Source organism: Schistocerca gregaria, chromosome 6, assembly GCF_023897955.1.
Source record: "Schistocerca gregaria isolate iqSchGreg1 chromosome 6, iqSchGreg1.2, whole genome shotgun sequence".
NCBI lineage: Eukaryota > Metazoa > Arthropoda > Insecta > Orthoptera > Acrididae > Schistocerca > Schistocerca gregaria.
Genome location: NC_064925.1, coordinates 160889401 through 160911736, shown reverse-complemented (window position 1 = coordinate 160911736; position 22336 = coordinate 160889401). Strand labels below are relative to the sequence as shown.

The window sequence follows — 22336 nt, the reverse complement described above, 5'->3', positions numbered from 1 at the left end:
AAGTATGTTTTTTCAAAATTTGGGAAGACGTTATGTAGTGAACACCACTTAATAATTCTTTGGAAATCATCTTTTATGTTCTATTCTGTTACTTTATCTGTAGTGGGATTTATTTGAACACTAGTATTGTCTGCAATAAGTACCGGTTCTGCTTGTTGAATGTTAAGTGGAATGTCATTCACACGTGTAACGAATGTGGGTTGACCCATATTTGAACCCTGTAGGACTCCCTTTATGATTTCTCCCCATTTAGTAAAATTTTCTACCCATCAAACATTGTTTGCATTATTCAGCAGAACTTTTTGCGTTCTCTCTAATAAGTATGATACAAATCAGCTGTGTGTAAAGCCATCAATCCATAAAACTTCAATTTTTACAAGAGAGTAAAACGCCTCGGAAAGGTCACCAAAAAATCTTGGGACTCAAACCCCTGCACATTCGAAAAGAGACAAAGTCCCGACGCGTTGAAGAATTCAACATGCCTTAAGTTAGCCACAGCGCTGTTCTATGTTGTTTGGGCCATTGGAGACATGCAGCTTTCTGTGATGCTGTGATAAATGACCTTTTGCGGTTTACCCGACTACAAATGATCACTGCAAGTAGTTCCTTTCATAGTGTTAGCTCAGAAAGCGAATGATATGGTCCTGCTTTCACTAACAGAGACAATTTCTGTCTGGTTTGAAACCGACTGTCATCGAAAAATCTTCATATCCTTTTACGACCACTGTTCTTGCGACGCGTAGCATGGCTGCGAACGGTACACGATTCGTTGTAGATACGTTGGAAAGATCACGTTAATCAGATCTGGCAACTTCATTCTCGGAATGGTGGTGGGCCCGTCAAAACACGATTACTACTTACTACCATTTTCTCACATCTCCATGTCTATCTTTCTGCATCGACACCATATGTCGGACTATCAAGTATTCACCGTATAAATGTCTTGACTTACGTCAGCATCAGACTGTGCAATTATCGTGCGATGCACAGGCTGCTTTTAACACCAAAACACAGTGTTACATGGCAGCCTGGTTCCAATTCTACACCACATTGATTTTTTGTTGTTAATCCACTGACTGGTTTACCTGCCATCCTGTCCTTTCTTCTTGTCAGAGTTTCTGAAATGCTCCTTTCTTCGCCGATACTGCGAAGAACATTCTGACTCCTTCTCTTATGAGTCCAACTATCCTTCTATAGTAGTACATCTCAGGCGCTTCGATTCTATGCTTTCTGGTTTTCACACGCTATATACCGCTCTCTCAAACGACCAGTCTTCTCTTTTATGTGGGTTAACTTAGTTCTCGTGTAGTAATGAGGGCGTTTTTGCCCGCACTATAACGGATCTGCTAAGTCACGTAACGGAGGTGTCACCAGATCTTGTACACGTGAAAGCAACGAGAACTGAACACAGCATGAGCTAGATGAGGTATTTGGAAACGTTTCGTCCAGGTCAGTCCGGGGTGCCCAACGAGCAACCATGGTTTGTTTCATCTGATATCATTTGCGAAAGTGTAGTACGCACCTACTGCTCGAATGGTTCGAATAGCACTATGGGGCTTAACATCTGAGGTTATAAGTCTCCTAGAACTTAGAACTACTTAAATCTAACTAACCTCCTGCCCGAGGCAGGATTCGAACCTGCGACCGTAGCAGTCGCGTGGTTCCGGACAGAAGCGCCTAGAGTCGCTGTGCCACCGCGGTCGGCGCACCTACTGCAAAGAACTCTTTTGTACTTTTCGTATCACAAGAATGTTTTTAAATGAAAATGTTCTCCATGAGAACTGCTGTCGGCTAAGCGTTGCTTCGTCTCTTTGTTGCAGATCCGACACCGGTTCGGCTGTTACGACGAGATCACAGAAGTAGACAGGCGGCGTGTCCGTCACTGTAACTGGGTACGTTTCCTACGCGCCGTCCACGAGTACACGGAAGACGTCAACCTCATCGGCACCAAGATCAAAGGTAGGTCCAGCATAGCGCTAACGCGTGGTGCCATCATCACAAACCTTTGACAACTTTTATGGGTGCGGTAATTGTCATGTTATAACATATGGAGTCCAGAAACTGTTTTCGTGTGATAATTCTAGGATGTAATCGTTGTTGAAAGTCAAAGTTCATTTTTACTCGTTAGATAAACATAAGCTCTCTTTAAGACAAATGATAATGCATCATCCCAATGGAAATAAATATTTATTGGCGTCAAATAAGGCGGCCGACATTATCTTGCGTAGAGAAATGGGAAGGGTAAATAAAAATAGAGACAGGTAATCTTTTACAAGTAAGCAGTTTGAAACAACTCTAGGAGGTGCAACAAAAAAGTAACGACGTTGAACTGAAAAAAAAATGTTGCTTACCGTTTTGGTCAAGTTTAGTGTTGTCTCCTTTAAAGTAGTACCCTTCTGACTGTACACACTTTTTCCATCGCTTCTGCCATTGATGATAACATTTCTGGAACTGATCTTCTGTAATATCCTCCAAGACTCTCGTCACAGCTTTTTGGACATCTTGGGTTGTTTGAAAAGGGTGTCCCTTGACCGCCGATATGACTCTTGAAAATAGAAAAAAGTCGCACGGAGCGATATCTGGTGAATAAGGTGGCTGTGGTAGTACTGAAAGTTGTTTTGACGTTAAAAATTGCTGTACTCACCGAGCAGTATGGGATGGCGCATTATCGTGATGCAGAAGCAAATTATCAGCAATGTTGACACGGACGCGAAGAACTCTTTTAGGAAGTCTTTCTAAAATTTCTTTGCAGTAATAATAGTTAACTGTTTGTCCAGGAGGCACCCACTCTTTATGAACAATTCCCTTGGAATAAAAGAAGTCCGTGAGGTTGATGGTCGTCGACTGCGATCTTCATCTTCAACATTCGTTCTGCCTTCACTAAACATTTTATGCCAACGGAAAACTTGAGCTCTTGACAAATCCTCCTCTCCAAAAGCCTTCTGAAGCTTACCGTAAGTTTCGTCGCCTTTTCACCCGATTTAATGCAAAAAGAAATGGCATACCGTTGCGCAATATTATATGGTTCCATTTCCGTGACGAGAGACACAAACACGTGTCAACATATTACAGCACAAATCACGACTGAGCAGTTGCATTGATGTGCCGCTTGGACTAGAAGCAGCTTATAGACCAAAATCAAAGATATTGTGCCACATCTTGCAAAGAAAATCAGTCTCATTACTTTATTGTCGCACCTCGTATACTACACTGCCTGACAAAACGGGAGCACCCAGAGAGACGTCGAATGTCACACGTAAAGGATGTAAACGATGAGAGTTGCGATTCTCTGTAACATGTAGAAAGTCTACCCGAGTGTATTAGAGCTGTTACCAGATCAGGTAGGATATACAAGGGCTGCGAACAGCGCCAGATGTTGATCGAGTACTGCGAAAGACATGGAGATGTCACTTACTGGTGTGCGACAGCGTTATCGAAACCTGACATAGTTTGAAAGTGAACTCACTGTGGGACTCCATTTGGCCGCTGCTCGAATCGTGCTATATCCAGCTTTCTAATGTGACAGTGGCCCGATGTTGCACTGCTTGAACGCGTGAAGGCAGACATACTCGTCATCAATGGTCCGGTAGACCACGCCTTGACTGCAAGGGAGGGTTGACGCATTGTGCACTACGCACATGGTAACCCCATCACAGCCGCGGCTGCCATCCGAGATCAAGTAATGGACTCTATTCAGCTTTTTTGTGTCATCCCGCACCATTATTGGAGACTAACAGCAGCCAGACTGTGCAATTATCGTGCGATGCACAGGCTGCTTTTAACACCAAAACACACAATTCTGAAGTACAACGAAAAGCCAGTCCTGAGTTACAAATTTTATTTTTTGTTTATTCACTCGATGACTAGTTACGGGCCGAGACCCATTTTGAAATCATCACAATATTGTCAAAAATGGTATTCCCGAAGATGTGAAAACCGTGTCAAAAACGTGCAGCGAACATCTACAGCGCATACAGATTACGCTGTCATTGTTAGATGCACGTTTTTGACATGGTTTTCACATCTTCAGAAATACCATTTTTGACTATATTGCTCGGATCTGAAAATCGGTCTCGTCCAGGAACTAATGCTTGAGTGAAAATTTGCAACTTTAGACTTGTTTTTCATTGTACTGTTTAACAGAAGTCGCTGATTCACAACTATTCCAGAATACTGGAAGTTCGTACAAACTTTTGCGTTTGGAGGAATGCCATGACAGGGACGCATGGACTGTTGGTGAACGGCGCCACGTGATCAGTGGTGAGTGGCGGTTCTGCGCTACTCTGGACGACCACGGCCAATATGGTGGCGACCTGGAGAGGTGTCCCAATGTTCCAATGTTTTGGAGAGGCTCATAGGTGTTACTCCAATCTTACGTTGGGAGACATCGGGTATGACTTCCGGTTAACACTATAGTGAATGAGGGAACTTCTACCACGGGACAACGCAAAGTCACACACGTCCTGCGTCCTGATGTGTTACCTCTCAAGCAATAGTATCGTGGTTCTATTTTTCAAGAGTGCTCGTTGTCTGCCTCTGGAACGTGTTCATACGCTCTGAATCATGTTGAGATACTCCTGAGGTCTGCAAGATACCCAGATCTGCCCGCGAGAGTTGCGTCGGACCAGGAGAGCATACAACGGCTTTAAGAGACCCAACCGAATCACTACATGCGCCGAGGCCATTATGGATGCAACAACATGTTGATAATTGGGCTCACACTGCAAGGTTCCTTAACTGAACTCGGTTTTGTAATCACTGAAATGCGAACAGATAACCGTGGAGTTATCCATCTTTTCTTTCTCCGTCGCCCCCCCCCCCCCCCCCCCGCCCCCCTAACTCCCCTGTCTCCAGTCCCGCTCTGTGCTTCACTTTTTTGTTGGGCATTGCAAAAAGTACAAATACAAATTGTAAACCCTAACAGTTTCAGTTTAGTGAAATGTTCAAATACGCTGTTCATGTAGAGCATTTTACGTTACGTTTTTACCGTGACTCCTATTGATATCAACTGAGACTACAAGTTGACTGCAACTAGCCTACGAATTCCACACGTTTAACACTTCATTACGAGGCGGATTCATGCGAATTAATAAGACATCAGCGCGTCATAAATGGGACTTTGGGGTAACCTGTGCCTCCAACTAGTAGCAGAAGACAGAAACCAAATACTCTTTTAGTACAAGACTCAACATTTTGTAGATATCTTTTGTTGCAGCCGTCAACGAAAGCATAAGTGTGAAAAAAACCTTCATTGGTCACAGCCTCCTTTTCTTCTGTCGTGTTCACGTCACATACATTTTGCGAACACTCAAGTAAGCAAAGATGGTGCATCAGTTCATTGTTTACAAAGAGTATGTGTTGCAATAGCGACATACAAAGGTACATGTAACCACTGGAGTTACTTTTACATTTACATTTTTATTCGTATATCCATTAAAGACCTCCACAAGCTCGCTTCAGTAGCTGCGAGGTCACTGTGGCAGATTACCAGTCGAAAGGATCCGGGTTCGATACCTGGCTGGCTCGAAGATTTCCTCCGCTAGGTAACTGGGTGTTTTGTTATCCTTTCTTTCTTATCGTCGTACCTGACAAGAAATTGTCTCCAATACACTGTCGTATAGTCTTTTCATTACTGAGATGGCTTGAATGGCCATAAACCGAAGGCCAATGAATTCCTATTAAAGAAATAGATCCCCACAAAACTTTGAGCCATATACGAAAAGAGGGTTTTGCCTTCGTCTTCTGCTCCTAAACAGTGCCCCAGGTTTCGTCAAAACCGTATGCACATCACATACGTGTTTTCTGATTCCAAAATTATATGTTGTCTGAAGTTATCTTCATCGTACGAAAAATTCGGCTAAATAACCAAATATCTTGGAAAGCTTGAAAAATTACTCTGATAGGATAAGGAAAATGAGAATCTGGGAGGATCATGTATGTTGTTGTTGTTGTGGTCTTCAGTCCAGAGACTGGTTTGATGCAGCTCTCAATGCTACTCTATCTTGTGCAAGTTTCTTCATCTACCAGTATCTACTGCAACCTACATCCTTCTGAATCTGTTTAGTGTATTCATCTCTTGGTCTCCCTCTACGATTTTTACCCTCCACGCTGCCCTCCAAAACTAAATTGGTGATCCCTTGATGCCTCAGAATATGCCCTATCAACCTATCCCTTCTTCTCTCCAATTCTATTCAGTACCTCCTAATTAGTTATGTGATCTACCCATCTAGTCTTCAGCATTTGAAAAGCTTCTACTCTCTTCTTGTCTGAACTATTTATCGTCCACGTTTCACTTCCATACAAGGCTACACTCCATACAAATTCTTTTAGAAACGACTTCCTGACACTTAAATCTATACTCGATGTTAACAAATATCTCTTCTTCAGAAAGGCTTTCCTTGCCATTGCCAGTCTACATTTTGTATCCTCTGTATTTCGACCATCATCAGTTATTTTGCTCCCCAAATAGTAAAACTCATTTCCTAATCTGATTCCCGCAGCATCACCCGATTTAATTCGACTACATTCCATTATCCTCGTTTTGCTTTTGTTGATGTTCATCTTATATCCTCCTTCCAAGACACTGTCCATTCCGTTCAGCTGCTCTTCCAGGTCCTTTGCTGTCTCTGACACAATTACAATGTCATCGGGGAACCTCAAAATTTTTATTTCTTGTCCATGGGTTTTAATTCCTACTCCGAATTTTTCTATGGCTTCCTTTACTGCTTGCCCAATATACAGATTGAACAACATCGGGGATAGGCCACAATACTGTCTCACTACCTTCCCAAACACTGCTTCCCTTTCATGTCCCTTGACTCTTATAACTGACATCTGGTTTCTGTACAAATCTCAAATAGCCTTTCGCTCCCTGTATTTTACCCCTGCCACCTTCAGAATGTTTAGGATCATGTATACAGGCTTCAAAAGAAAACTATGTCGGGATACTTTTTACCGGACTTGTCAAGTTACCTTAGTCTGACATTTTGATGGGTGATATAAATGCGAAGTACTGGCTGCAGAAAAGCGGAGTATGGCTGTGGGTTTCGTCCACAGGGGAGCCCATGTACGAGGTGGTGAAGACGATCCCGGCTAACTCGGAGCTGGTTGTCTACTTCCTTCCCGAGCGGCCCGAGGAAGTATTCTTCATGCCCGCCGTGCACTACCTGCGTACCTCCATCTACCGCCGCACCATGGACACCATCCTGGAAGGTGAGTACCAACACGATATCTAGAAACCATCCTGACTGCTTGTGGATACAAGCTAAAACGTTTTAGTTTTAAACAATACAGTTTCTAGAATGAGATTTTCACTCTGCAGCGGGTGTGCGCTGATATGAAGCTTCCTGGCAGATCAAAACTGTGTGCCTAACTGAGAGTCGAACTCGGAACTTTTGCCTTTCGCGGGCAAGTACTCTACCATCTGAGCTACCGAAGCACGACCCACACCCCGTCCTCACAGCTGTATTTCTGCCAGTACCTCGTCTCCGCAATATCCTTTCTTTCAGGAGTGCTAGTTCTGCAAGTTTCGCAGGAGAGCTTCTGTAAAGTTTGGAAGGTAGGAGACGAGGTGCTGGCAGAAGTAAGGCTGTGAGGACGGGGCGTGAGTCGTGCTTGGGTAGCTCAGATGGTAGAGCAATTTCCCGCGAAAGGCAAAGGTCCCGAGTTCGAGTCTCGGTCCGGCACACAGTTTTAATCTGCCAGGAAGTTTCAATACTGTTTCTGTTTGTTGCGTGTTTGCAAATGATCTGAAGTTGATAAGTCCACCACAGATCAGACGAAGGAAACGCTAAATCTTGCCTTATTAGTACCTACTTTTACTTGATTTATAAAAAATCTGTTGTGTGCCTTGTTGTTCACTCAGGTTGTTCTTGAGCTCATTAAAATTGTCTACAACGATTATTCTCTTCTTTTCCATTTGACTTCCTCATTTCTCTACAGGGTTCGCATTCAAATACATCCTTTTTGGCTGTGTTAGTAGCATTTCGTTGACCGATACCCTTCGTCAAGCCGGCCGCGGTGGTCTCGCGGTTCTAGGCGCGCAGTCGGGAACCGTGCGACTGCTACGGTCGCAGGTTCGAATCCTGTCTCGGGCATGGATGTGTGTGATTTCCTTAGGTTAGTTAGGTTTAAGTAGTTCTAAGTTCTAGGGGACTGATGACCACAGCAGTTGAGTCCCATAGTGCTCAGAGCCATTTGAACCATTTGAACCCTCTTCAAGCCACCACATCCTCTTAGAATAAATCTGAGTACCCTATCTGCCTGTGTATAGTGTAGATGTCATGGTCAACTGTGATAACATTTTCAAAGTTTTTATTGGTTTGGTCCATAGGATCGTAGGAAGTTAAAAAAACAACTAACAAACATAACAGATACTTTAGTCATCAGTAACAATGTCTCCTTCACTATTTACGGACATTCTACCATCGCTGTGGTAACTTTTAGACTCCATGACTCTAGAAATCAGGTGGCTTTGAGGCGAAGAAATCGTCGAGTCATGTTCCGAGCGCATTTTTACCCGTAAAGAAATTTCCTTGAAGGTTGTTCGATAGACAGCGCAAAAGATGAAGATCTGAGTGCGCAAGATTAGATGAATAAGGTGGGTGTGGAATTACTTCCCAACTGAATTCCTGTATAGCGTTTCTTGTCAGTCTAGCAGAATGCGGGCAGGAGTTATGGTTCACTAGCATCACTGCACGCAGTCTTCCTGCTCCTCGTTCTCGGAATGCGTCTACAAGACTGCCGGTTGTTGGCCATAAATGTCAGCAGTGATTGTTACACATCGGGGAAGCAAACACTGCACCGAAGCTGTTCCACAAGGTGTACAACGATATCTTTTGTACATACTTGTTTTGTAAATAAAGCTGCCTTTTCCTGCTGCTAGTTACTTTATTTATCCCATACGCGTTTCGCCTTCTCCTGTTCTAAGGCATCATCAGTGGGATCTATAACGATACAGTTCTGTTGGTCTTAGATTATTAAACAGTTCACTTGTCGACTTTTTTGTAAAAAAAATAATTACTTACGATTTGCTGATCTGCGTTTCCTCACATCTGGTCTGGAGGTCGCACTACCACTTCTATCACTGCCATATAATAACATCTTTGTGTTCTCGCCTCCCACACACTGTTCACCATGTTTCTCACTCTTTTTTGTGGTGGACTATTGTTCTTTTCTCACTCGATACAACTATTTCGTCGAACATTGTTTTTCACAAGGTAAATATTGCGACTCCATTACGCGTTTCATCTTCTTTGATATGTTTACTTATTTGTTGCCCACCTAACGAAGTATATGTCCCCGAGACTAACTTCTATTTATGATGTTTATACCGTGTGTATGTATGAGCGAGAGAGAGAGAGAGAGAGAGAGAGAGAGAGAGAAAGAGAGAGAGGGATAGAGCCGACGAGGGCGGGGGGGGGGGGGGGGGGGGAGGGTGTACTAGCTGTTAGCCAATGATTGAAAACTTTGGTGACAGCTGATTTGACTTTTCGTTTCAGTATTCTGCTGTGGAAGGGTTCATGGATGTGGATGTGTGAGTGTAAAGGTGTTGGGTTCTACTATTATTATATTGGACAGTATTAACATAATAATACTTTTAGCGAACGGTATCCTATTATTTTTTTATTACTGTAAATAATGAATTGCTTGGCATGTGTACATTCAACAGGATTTTCCCCTCTGCTTTGGTTTTCTGTATGTGGTAATTTTCTTCCATGGTTACGAGGTGTATTTTATTGTTGATTCTAATTATTTTCATGTGATCTTTCTTGTGGTTGGTTTGTGGTCATTTTTTCTTAAGTGTTCTGCAAATGTGGATGGGCGCAGGTCTTTGTACGGGGAGATGCTGCTTTGTATGGGCTCAGTCATTCCTTTCTTTATCTCACGTCAATATAAAGGCACAATTTCTCGCCGGCCGCTGTGGCCGAGTGGTTCTCAGCGCTTCAGTTTGGAACCGCGCGACCGCTACGGTCGAAAGTTCGAACCCTGCCTCGGACGTGGATGTGTGTGAGGTCCTTCGGTTTGTTTGGTTTAAGTAGTTGTAAGTCTAGAGGACTGATGACCTCAGATGTTAAGTCCCATAGTGCTCAGAGCCATTTGAACCATTTTTACCTCAAGTCAATATAAAGGCACAATTTCTCATCACTAGTAATGACACATGATAGGAATGGTTGGTGTTGTTCACGAGCCACTTGATGACGAGCAAGGAGACGGGCAGCTAAGACCACCCGCTTATTTGTATGATTTTCGCTTAGAGCGTGCGGTATCCGTACACCGATTTTTAAACCTCACCCATTGAAGATAAATGTCCCACGATGGTGGAATGATCAGAGTTCATCATATTTACCACTTCTGGAGTATACTGCTGTGGATCATTGTGGATTGGTGCGTTCAAACGAACTTTATTGTCACCGAAGGTCTTTCTGAACGTGGAGAGTCACTTAAATCAAAACGATCCTACTGAAAATGAAGAATACCATTTTCTTGCCCTGCTCTGTACAATGGCATTATCCCCGTACACGCTCAAATGTTTCTGGCTGCCTACGGCACTGTGACCCATACACTGAACTCAAAGAGAAAAGTATTCGGAAATGTTCCGGTTCCTCCACTTCGCACTCTAATTATTAGCGACCACAGCTTCATTCACTACCTTCATATGACAAGATAGCAACTGTGAACTACAATTAGAAAACGACAATCGGTAAATAAAACCATATCAACCAGAATATCAACATGTAAAATAAATCCGCAACGACCCTATGCACCAAACTAATATTTATCGTGTCTGACACAAGACGGGGGTACCATCCCAGTATTCACGCAGTGGAAAACCGCCTAAAAGACACATCAACGCTGGCCAGCTCTCGTCCCTCGAGACGGTGTCGATCCCGGGCTGGCTCCCCATTTCCGTATTCCAACCGCGAGCGCGTTGGCGTTCTTGGCTACCCGGCCGGGTTTGGGGATATCAGCCAATGCTCGAACAAACCTTGTTTATAAGCTGTCCTGTTTCGACTATCTCAGCCAAGAAGTACTATGGGCTATTGTAAATAAGTAAGAGGTCAAATCAGTAAAATATATTTGTTTGAACATTGACTAATAACCTTTATGGTAGAGAATGTGTCTTTAGAACAGCAGTGCGCTGGGATGAAGCGTATACCATGTGAACGTCCATTTGTTTTCTTTCATATGGATCATCAGTCTTACGATTAGTCTGATAGAGCCCGTCACGACTTCTTCTCCTGCACCAAACTCTTCTTATCATTCTTATATCCGCCATTACTCATAAACTGTTTGTTGGATATGTTCCAATCTCTGTCTCCTCCCAGAATTTTACCCTCTATGGCTCCGTCTAGCAGCACTGAAACTACGCTCTTATGTCTTTAACAAGTCCCGTCGTCCTGCTCATAGTCAGCGTTCCTCGTATATACCTCTGTTGTCTCTTCTGGTTCACAGACAATCCATGTTTCACTTCCACATAATGTTGTTCTCCATGCCTGTGGCAGTCTGCTTCTGAAATACTTCTTACTTTTATACGTTAGTTTGCTTCCAAGTCAGCATATTTCCATCACTTCGTTTACCATGTTTCTACTAAGTAAATTTCTCATCAACTGAATGGTTACTTTGAATACCACAGTGGTTTACTAGTGACGATCCTATTGGATTGTGCTCTTGCTCCCTCCGACCTTTGGACTACCTTATCCAGACAGCTATATAGTTTAACGTCGACTTTGATCCACGAAAAATTATGAAATTTTGTACACCAATAGGTAAAAGAGATGACTCCTGGAAGTGCTCAGGGGATGAAATCCCAGACGTTTGTATTCATCGTATGGCACTTAACCACTGGGCCACCTTCGACAGAAAAAAATAGATATGGCGCCATTCGGGAGCAGTAGGAGAGACATATGGTCAACAGACCGGTTTCCCGGCGGTTCTCGGCTTTTTAGATCTATAGTCCGATTCAATTTACTTGATAGTTGACATCTGTCATTTGCCGCCACCCTATTGCTACAGCGGCTACCGTCTACTGCTCTGCTATGGGCGACACACAAACACTGCGGGTCTCTTGGTAAATGCTGTTAGTGCGTCATGTTGGGTGTGACCGCCGCGAGGTATGCTGAAAATGCGGAATGCTCTGTCGACAGCCGACTTTCAGTGACTGATGACTTAACCTAACCACAACCTCGTGATGTGCAATGTATCCGAGGGAATGGCGGTGAACATTCTGCGGCAAAACGCAGATCACGATCGCTTTGTTCACGGCGGTTAAAGCTAACCTCTACGCGCGAACACAAGCCAGAAAGAATTCTGTTTCAGTGCTAAAACAAAAATGTAACTTCTCGCTATCGCTTGTTACCTGAAACTATCCTCACAATGGCCACACGAGCCAACCGATGAGCGGTCGCCGGCCGTGGTGGCCGAGCGCTTCTAGGCGCTTCAGTCCGGAACCGCGCGACTGCTAAGGTTGCAGGTTCTAATCCTGCCTCTGGCATGGATGTGTGTGATATCCTTAGGTTAGTTAGGTTGAAGTAGCTCTAAGTTCTTAGGAGACTGATGACCTCCGATGTTAGGTCCCATAGTGCTCAGAGCCATTTACACCATTTTTGATGAGTGGTCCTCGTTGCACTTCGTTGCCGACGATAGGTGACACAGGCAGATTCTAAACGAAAAAGTAGTAGTAGGATGAAAATACGGTGGTGAAGATGACGCGGCAAAGTATTACAAATAAAAAAATTACATTTAAACCAATTACTTGAATAAAATAATGATCATACTCTCCATTAGGTTTAAAGATGAAAAAAATAGCAATATTTGACGAGATTTCAACTTAAGACCTAGTACGCGTTAGGTTTACAAGCCAACCATGCCACAACATTGGGTTAAGCACTGACATTTACGACTATGGGACCCAGTGGTAACGATGAATTGCACCCTACAAGAATTCGTCCAGACGCAATGTTGTGGAAACTTGTTTAATGTAAGCTGATCTGTGTGGCTGTGATAACTGTATATGTAACTCTGAATCGCGTCTTTTGCGCAAATATCCAATAGTGTTTGGTTAGTGCTGTGTATGAAACCTGTGTAATTTATTAGCATCCTCAGGAGTGCATATTGTTTATGTGGCTAACATGTATGATGAAATACAAAATAAAAGTGCCATATCCATGATTTGGAATCCAGAAGTACTAAGAAAGAAAGTCTAACAGGGAACTGGAAGGGAAGTGAGCAATTTTTGAGGCAGTTTGGCAGCGACGAATAGTCGACCATGTGCCTGACACCCAAACCTCCAGACGTCAGACAGTTAGATCGTTACCAAACGCTGTATGTCGATAGAGTATCAACTAAAACTCAGATCTAGTTCGCACTAGGAGCTGTCGTTCAGCAGGACGAGAGCAGTCGCTACACAAAAGTAACACCAGAACTACGGAGCAAAGGAAAAGCATAGCTGTGAGTAATTGAAACATATAGCTTCCGTGGGAAAGTTTGCAGAGCGCTAGATCGTCGTACACAGGGTCTGGCGTTCAAATCCCAATGGTGTCAATTTTTTTTACGGTAATATGTGTTAAAGTGTTACATGGGACTATTAATACTTCGGCATGAGTGATGCAGTTGTTTCTTTATTCTACTATTCCAACTGTTTATGTTTATTCTGTGAAACTACAAATGCACTAGCTGCTGCATCATGAGCGGTTTCTGTTCTCTCGCCCGTGTCCGACAGAACAACACGCCCATCTATATACATGTACTCTGTACGTTTGCTACTTTCGACTAACGAAGCGAAAGCAGACTGGCAAAACAACAAACTTAGAAAAGTACTTTCACATGTCAGGAAAGCGTTCTCCCATATAACTGTTTCACGCTTACACCATAAAAAATGAAATTAGTGGGTTTTGAACTCTGGACTTTTGATACGACGAACTCACGCTCTACCCACCCACCCACGCGAGATCTACGAACCATTGATGCACAGACACGCTTTTCCTCTGGTTCGTAGTTTTGGTGTAACTTTTGATTACCGTTTACGTATGTTTTACTGGACGACAGCAAATAGCACGAGGTGTTTTGGTTGATGCTCTGTCTAGGTACAACTTTTGGAACCGATCTGAGTATCTGACGTCTGGTGGTTTGGGTGTGAACACTCTGATTGTATCAAACCAGCCCCAACAAAAAATGGTTCAAACGGCTCTAAGCATACTGGACGACAGCAAATAGCACGAGGTGTTTTGGTTGATACTCTGTCTAGGTACAACGTTTGGTACCGATCTGAGTGTCTGACATCTGGTGGTTTGGGCGTGAACACTCTGATTGTATCAAACCAGCCCCAACAAAAAATGGTTCAAATGGCTCTGACCACTACGGGACTTAACAGCTGAGGTCACCAGTCCCATAGAACTCAGAACTAGGTAAACCTAACTAACCTAAGAACATCACACACATCCATGCACGAGGCAGGATTCGAACCTGCGACCGTAGCGGTCGCGCGGTTCCAGACTGTAGCACCTAGAACCGGTCGGCCACTCCGGCCCAGCCCCAACACGTGAAGTGCTAACTGTCAAGTAATTTTAAGCGGACAATAGGAGCAGCTACTTCTCATTCGAGCAGCTCATCAGGTGACATTACGAGGCTGAGTGGAATCCGTTCTTCTCATCCCACCGAGGAAAAGTACCTGCCATTAAGCGCTGGGACTACTTCTGCTAGGGAGGCGGACTTGTTATGAGCGCAGGTTAGCATAATTCCTTTATTTCGTGTCAGTGGTGCAAGACCGACGAAAGTGTCGCTCAAACAGCAACACTGTAGACAGACTGGAGAATTCCTGAGAGAGAGACACGGCAATGAACAGACGGCGCAGCAGCGTCTGGAGCAGGCGGGTAATGGCGGGTGTGGCCCGCTGCCTCCCCATCCGGCGGCGCGGCGGGCTGTGAGAAAGGCGAGCGGAGGCCGGGCGCCCGCGACGCTAATGACGCGGACGTTAAGCTTCGCCTCCGCGACGAGGCGCCCGGGGAGTGGTCGCGCTGACGAGCCGCGCTGACGAGCCGCCCCGTCTGCGCTCGTCGCCCGCCAGCGCATAAAACTCGTCCGCGGTCCGCCTTTACGGCCACTTACATTTAATACTGCCGCGAAAGCGTCCGTATTGTTTTACGATTATGGCGGGCCCCGATGTTTTACTGGTGCGTAATTGTATTTTAATACGGCCATGAATATCGGTAGGCGAGCAGCAGCGGGGCGAACCGGCCCGCGACCGAGCGACGCGCCAGCCTCGTGGACTTTGTAGTATCAGTAATGAAGCCGTTGTCCTCTCGTCCGCAGATTTACCTGCGTCGCTGCTGTGCGACGCTCCCCTCCGTGGCCGTACGGAGGGAGGTGGCGCAGTGGTTGAAACCGGCGAATTCGTATTCGGCAGGATACGGGTTCAAATTCCTCTTCAGTCAGCTAGATTTTAGGATGTTACACAGGCAAAACGGAAAGAAATTTTCTGTCCCTTTATAAAACAGCATCAATACGCTAGTAGCAAAACAACATTGCGTTTTCACTTACCCACCAAAAACAGTAACATCAGAAACATCCGTAAAATTCTAAAAATATTGCGCACAGCCAACAAGGGAAATTTTTAGAACACATTGGAGGAGCTAATAATTTACACTGCAAACAGGAAGGAATCAAACTGCTTAATGGACGCGCATTTCATTATATACGATGATCTCACTCTTTAGAGAGCTGCCTAACAATCAACCCATACCTGCTGTTCTGGTGCACCCGTCGTGCTGCCGACACCTGCGCAGACGGCTGAAACAGACGTAAACAAACTAACAGTCCAAGAGAAAGCGCCCTGTAAAGGGCCTTGGCTTCGACAGCTTCGTGTCAATATTTTACTCTCTCTCTGACAAAGTAACGTAATCTTACACTGAATATTTACATTCCACATTTTATCCGCCAGGTTAGCCGAGAACGCTAATGTGATGCATCCAGGACTCGGGTAGGCGCGCCTGCCCCGGATCGAATCCGCCTGGCGGATTAACGATGAAGGCCGGTGAGCCGGCCAGCCTGGATACGGTTTTTAGGCGGTTTTCCACATCCCACTAGATGAATACCGGGCTGATCCCCATGTCCCGCCTCAGTTACAAGACTCGCAGTCATTTGAAAACGTTCGCACTGTTTCCTGACTTACATTAGACGCAGACACCTGGAGTATACAAATTCTGTCCTGGGGGGCACGGCGTCCGGCCACCCCCTGAAACTATTTCCATATCTATAGTAACAAGGCCGACCCCGCGTTGTAGTGGGACAAAGGGCTGTGAATATGATGATGATTAACATTTCTCATTTTAACAAAACAGTTTAATGCACATAACGTATTTTTCTCGCTTTGGAACCATATGTCAACAGTGGATGGGGTTTTGTATTCAATTCTACGGTATAAAATTAAACAGAAATCCTTCTGAACTAGAGATAACGCATACTCCTCCTGTTATGTACAATATCCAACCAAAGTATCAACATACCTCTGTGCTACGCGAAATTGACCAGTGGATGTCACGGGAGGCAGATTCGCCAGTATAAAAGGAGGCGGCAGGTATCAATAGCGAAGCTTTAACAACTGACTGGGTCCCTCAGAAGAGCTCAGTGACCTCGAGCTTGGAGTTGTCATAGGATGTCACATAAATAGGGATACTTCAACCATTCAAAATCTGTGCAAGTCGGCCCTTCAAAATCTGCATACGTGAAGCGGAAAAGGAGAAATAGGACAGCAAAACTGAGTCCAGGCAGACCTCATACACTAACGAACACGAACCGTCAGTTATCAGACGAGGGAAGTTGTTAAAAAAAAAAAAAAAAAAAAAAAAAAAAAAAAAAAAAGTCGCATGAAATCAGCAGAAAGAATCACTCGTCAGATCCACACTACTACGAGAAAGCAGTCCAGCTAGCTCAGAGACTGTGTGTCGGTAGTTTAAAAGAAGAGAGTACAGTGCTCGAGCACCCACACATCTCTGTAGACAGTGCTAAACGCCGCTCAAGGTGGTGCAAAAACTGCCGCCACAGGACGCTGGATGACTGGAAATGAGCAATTTGGAGTGGTGAATTACGCTATATCTTGTGGCAATCCGATGTAAGGATCTTAGTTTGGTGAATGTCTGGAGAAAAAGTCTGCTATCATGTGTTGTGCAATCAGTCAAGTACTGACGATGTGTACGGTATGCGGGTGCCTTTAGTGGCCACTGTTGTTTGTCTGGATGATTTAGATGGAGGACACCGAACAGCGAGGTCATCGGTCCCATCCGATTAGGGAAGGGTGGGGAAGGATGTCGGAAGTGCCCTTTCAAACGAACCTTCGCGACATTTGGCCAAAACAATTTAGCGAAATCACGGGAAAACTACATCGGACGGATTTGAATCTTAGTCCCCGCGAATGCGAGTCCCATGTTTGAGCATTGTGTGATTCCCTTATTGTGCTTAACAAAACGTTGAATGTGGAAGGATATGAGCACATTTTACAACAATGTGCACAGTAGAGGAATAGTTCGGAGGCGATGATTGTTTATTCCGGCATGACAACGCACTCTGTCACAAAGCAGCATCTGATAGGCAATTGTTTGTGGACAATAACAGTCCTGAAATGGACGGGCCTGAACACAAAGTAACACATTAGAATCAGCTGTAATGCCTACTTTGCTACTGGCTCCGTCATTCGATACCACTACCTGGTTTCGGCTCTTGAGCAAGAATGGACTGCAATTCCTCCACAGACGTTCAGACGCGTTATTGAAAGTGTATCGAGTTCAGGCTATCATAAAGGCGAAGTTTGGACACACTCCATAATCACGTCCACTTTGCTTTACAAGACTGTATCAAAAAATTTAAAAAAAAATTGTTAAAAAGATTTAGTAATCAAGATCGCCTTTTGTCAATAAAAACAACGAATTTTCTAAGGTTGTAGGATTCTTCTGACATTCGAACATCACTCGTATTCACTACCAGCCAGAGTTTACGAGACTGCTTCAAAATGTAAAGTGACAAGACTTCTGAGAGGAAAGATTTATTCAGGAAATCAGAGAGACGCACAAAGCTCCTAATCCTCTGACGCATTACTATTCCACTAAGTACCCATGTTCTTTCTAAGCATTCGTTCCATCAGGATATTAATAAGCCAAAACCGGCGTGGAAGAAATCAGTGTCCGGTTCCAGGAAGAACATGACGACAGTCCCTTGAACATCGGCATCCGTTCTCAAGAGGCAACCGGCCAGGTGCTTCATTATAGTCCGAAGACATGGAAATCACTTATGCGAGTTCGGGGCTGTATGGAGGGTGCTCTAATACAGTCCATCGGAAAGGTCGAACCAAATCAGCCGTATCCGAGATCTGATTGCTGACACCATAACCACGCATTATTTTCATGACATTACACTTATGTTGTAAACTTTTACTAGTTTGTGATGAAATGCAACTGGGAATCTTTTCTTTGAGGCAAACACCTCCTTTTCACGCTTCGGACTTCACTCGCTGGCTGTGTATCTAACAACGCTTCCACCTTAAAAACGGATTTCGAAGCTGCCACCGTCTACCTGCTGCGTTTAGGAGATTTCATAGTTTTTTTTTTCTGCTGCTCTTGAGTACGAAACTGGCGTAATTAATAATTACCACACAAATAAATACATTTAATGGCTAAAATGGAATGGGCGGTAATATTGTCATTACAATCATGATGAGTTTCACAGAGTTCGTCCGTCGACAAAAATTTATCAACTAGTTCTGTAAAAAATCGAGCTCCCGTTTATAAAACAGTTCATAACGTTTGTTTACTTTACAGGGGACTTAATGTGTTAATTATTTGATGTGAAGCACTAATCGAAAAAAGTTTGTAAAACTATTAAAATTATGTTTACAGTGTCTTGCAAGCCACTAACAGGCATTCGCAGTATCAAACACTGGATCAGTATAGCGTGGGTAATTTGCACTAAGTTTTAGCAAGAGCTCGTTTCTCGCACATCTGAGTGTGTATGACGTCTTTACCTCCTGAAATATGTGTCGTAAAATAATATAATTTTGGAGGTATATTCCGCGGTACATGTGGATACTGTCTGGAAAATATGCTTCAAATAGAGTTAGTAAAGACGTAATAAATTAAAACTGCATACCTCGATCTGTAGTTTTACTGCATGCACAGTGAAAAGACATTAAGGTACAAACAATTTACTTCTGATCATTTTACTGCATTTGGCCAATTGACAATTGAGCCACGCTATGTTTACACATTACTTTTTATTCCAATACCTTTGTCGTATTAGAGATAAGATTCTCTGATGTCATTGCTACCCCCAGTGACAATAAGGGAGAACATAAGGGCCTATTGAACTGAATTAACAGTCTAATAAATACAGAATATAGACTGAGAATAATCTGAAGAAAGATGAAAGTAATGAGGAGTAGCATAATAGATAAGCGACAAACGTATCAAAAGAGATAACCACACAGTAGACGAAGGCAACGAATTCTGCTACCCTGCAAGCAAAATAAAACATGACGGACGAAGCAAGGAAGACGTAAAACGCAGATTATTACTGTCAAAGAGAGCATTCCTCGCCAACAGAAGTCTGGTAGCATCAAACATCTGCCTCAGTCTGAGGAAGAAATTGTGGAAGTATACTATGGAAACCACCATACATTGCACTGTAGTGAATCATGGAGTGTGCAAGAATTGGAAAAGTAGGGAATGGATACAGTTGAGATGTTGTGTTATAGAAGGGTGCTGAAATTTAGGCAGAGTAATAAGATGAGCGAGAAGGTTCAGCAGAATCGATAGAAAGAGGAATATAAGGAAAACATTGGTAGCATCAAACATCTGCCTCAATCTGAGGAAGAAATTGTGGAAGTATACTATGGAAACCACCATACATTGCACTGTAGTGAATCATGGAGTGTGCAAGAATTGGAAAAGTAGGGAATGGATACAGTTGAGATGTTGTGTTATAGAAGGGTGCTGAAATTTAGGCAGAGTAATAAGATGAGCGAGAAGGTTCAGCAGAATCGATAGAAAGAGGAATATAAGGAAAACATTGACAAGAAGAAGTGACGGGATGACAGCGAATGGTTTAAAACAACAAGAAATATGTTCCACGGTACTAAAGGGAGCTGTAGAATGTAAAATATGGAGGAAGAGAGAGATTGGAATACATCCAATAAATAATTAAAGATGTAGGGTGCAAGTGCTACTTTTGAGATAAAGAGGTTGGCACAGGAAAGGAATTCTTGGTGGGTTGTATCAAACGAGTCACAAGACTGATGACACAAGAAAACATTTTACAGAATGTGGTCCCCACTGACCACGTGACAGTACCAAATTCGTAAGAGTGATCTGACACAACAATGCATTACTAGTTTTCGTTGGTGCGCTAATGTAAATTAATGCGTTAGTCAGTTTGTGACTTTCGTGCATTGTGTTATCAGGTCACATAATATGTGTATTACACAAGAAATGCGTCTATGAGTATTGACTCAAAACTAACTACTTTATTATAGCAGAAAGATCCAGTTGTTATTTGCTGAGTATACCAACATTTACAGGGGAAGATTGTAAGTTCTGTGCTTGCCACAGAGATGGTGTTGGTACCAATGAAATTTAATTTTTGAGATTTTAGTTCATATTGTGCAAAAATGTAAGCCAATAAACAACCCGATAAGCGGAACAATTTTTTTTTATTTTATATTTTTAAGTAATTATTTGTTTCACTCAAACAGATAAACTTGGCAGTTTGTAACGAGTTATAAGCGATGAGCGACTGAAATCCAACATTCCCACACTTACTGGAAATAATTAATTTCAGAATGCCACAAAAAGGCCTCAGGCGAGACATGGAAAGACAGGTGATGATGTTTTCGCTCATAAATGCGTGTAGGAAGCAACCGAGATAACGTCTGTAAACTTTTATCAGCAAAATGTAGGTAGTAACTATTCGTTTTGGATCGTTAATTAGTGCCATGATCGTTACGTGTATTTTTAAATTGAAGCACGCATCTCACTATCGATGGTTTTCGGTTCTAACTTCCAAATTCCAAATGAAGACAGACGGTGAGATATCCTTTAGCATATTCAAAGACTATAATTTACTACCTGCTCGAACTCTTGCAGGAGTGCTGTTTTTCCACTGACTTCTCAGTGAATAGGCTGGCTCTAATAAGGCTGCAGATTTATAACTACACCAGCTGCCTGGACCTCCGAGTGGAGAATGTCACAGTAGCAGAAGATTGTCCTTATCTCCCACATCGCTGGAGTTGTTTCAACGACCGCTGCATCGACTGCCAGAGATCAGAGTGTTAATACCTGGCTCCATTCAATACACAGCCCCTGTAGGACAAGTACATATTTTGAAAACTCCAATTAGGATTAAGCTATTAAGTAATTCATGAGTGACACACAGGTATCAGCTTCGATTCTCGCTGTATGAGGGTACACCCTGTCGTTTGGTTGGGCTCTCCCGCTGCCCGAATGAGTGGGAGGTTACTGTAGTTTGTGTTCGCGCTGCCCGAGATTACGTCTTGTTTATGTTGTGTTGAACACGTTTATTGCTTCAGAAGCACTGTCCGGTAATAGGTTTCCCTTATCTTACGGCTTAATTTGCTTCGGAAGGATGTGCCCTCTATGTTACTGTTCGTGCTTTAATTTAATGGCTTTTCAACATTGGTTTCGAAACATTTTTAGGGTTCCCCGTGTCACTAAGTCGATTACGCAGCACTCTTTACATCATTTGGCGCCATTCTGACTAGAGTTATTACATATTGGTTGCGACACTGTTCAGAATGTTAGTATGTAGATCTATTTCGAATACAATTCTCACTCTATGTTTATTTCCATGCTCCGGAAGAACGTCTTGCACACAACTGTCACAGGGACACTTTATCTTTGCGTCCGTTACGTGTTTGCTATACAGATTAACGAAGTCTGAAGAAGAGGGCAATTTGTGTGGGAAGATTTATCTTGGACATTAACTTTGAAGTGTCAATTGCTTGAAGGTTTGACATTTCGGTTTTTTTAACGTCTGGATTTATATTTTTCAGAAATATGATACTTCTATGATTAGGAGATAGCCGTAAGTGTCATTTTTCTTGTTGTTGTCTCAAAGTGGATCAATAAATTTGGATGCGTAGTAGGTAGCCGGATGAAAGGAAAGTGGGCGTAAGACTTAACTTTTAAAATATAACGCCAAAGCATGTGCTTGCATTGTGGTGGAGTAATGAGAATCCGTAGGATCTATGCGATATCTCATTGGAATCCCTCCCCCTGAAGCTTTTGAATAGGCTCATCAGCATATAATCTACATCTTCATCTACATGGATACTCTG

At 43.3% G+C, this 22336-nt stretch overlaps 1 protein-coding gene across 1 annotated transcript in view; it reads left to right on the top strand.

Moving 5' to 3' along the window:
* The window catches only part of LOC126278166 (zinc finger and SCAN domain-containing protein 22-like), a 707092-nt gene that overhangs the window by 393977 nt on the left and 290779 nt on the right, over window positions 1-22336 (top strand). The window contains exons 2-3 of the mRNA XM_049978061.1: window positions 1821-1959; window positions 7057-7212. Of these exons, the coding sequence (XP_049834018.1) occupies window positions 1821-1959; window positions 7057-7212 (295 nt within the window). The remainder of the gene's footprint in view (window positions 1-1820; window positions 1960-7056; window positions 7213-22336) is intronic.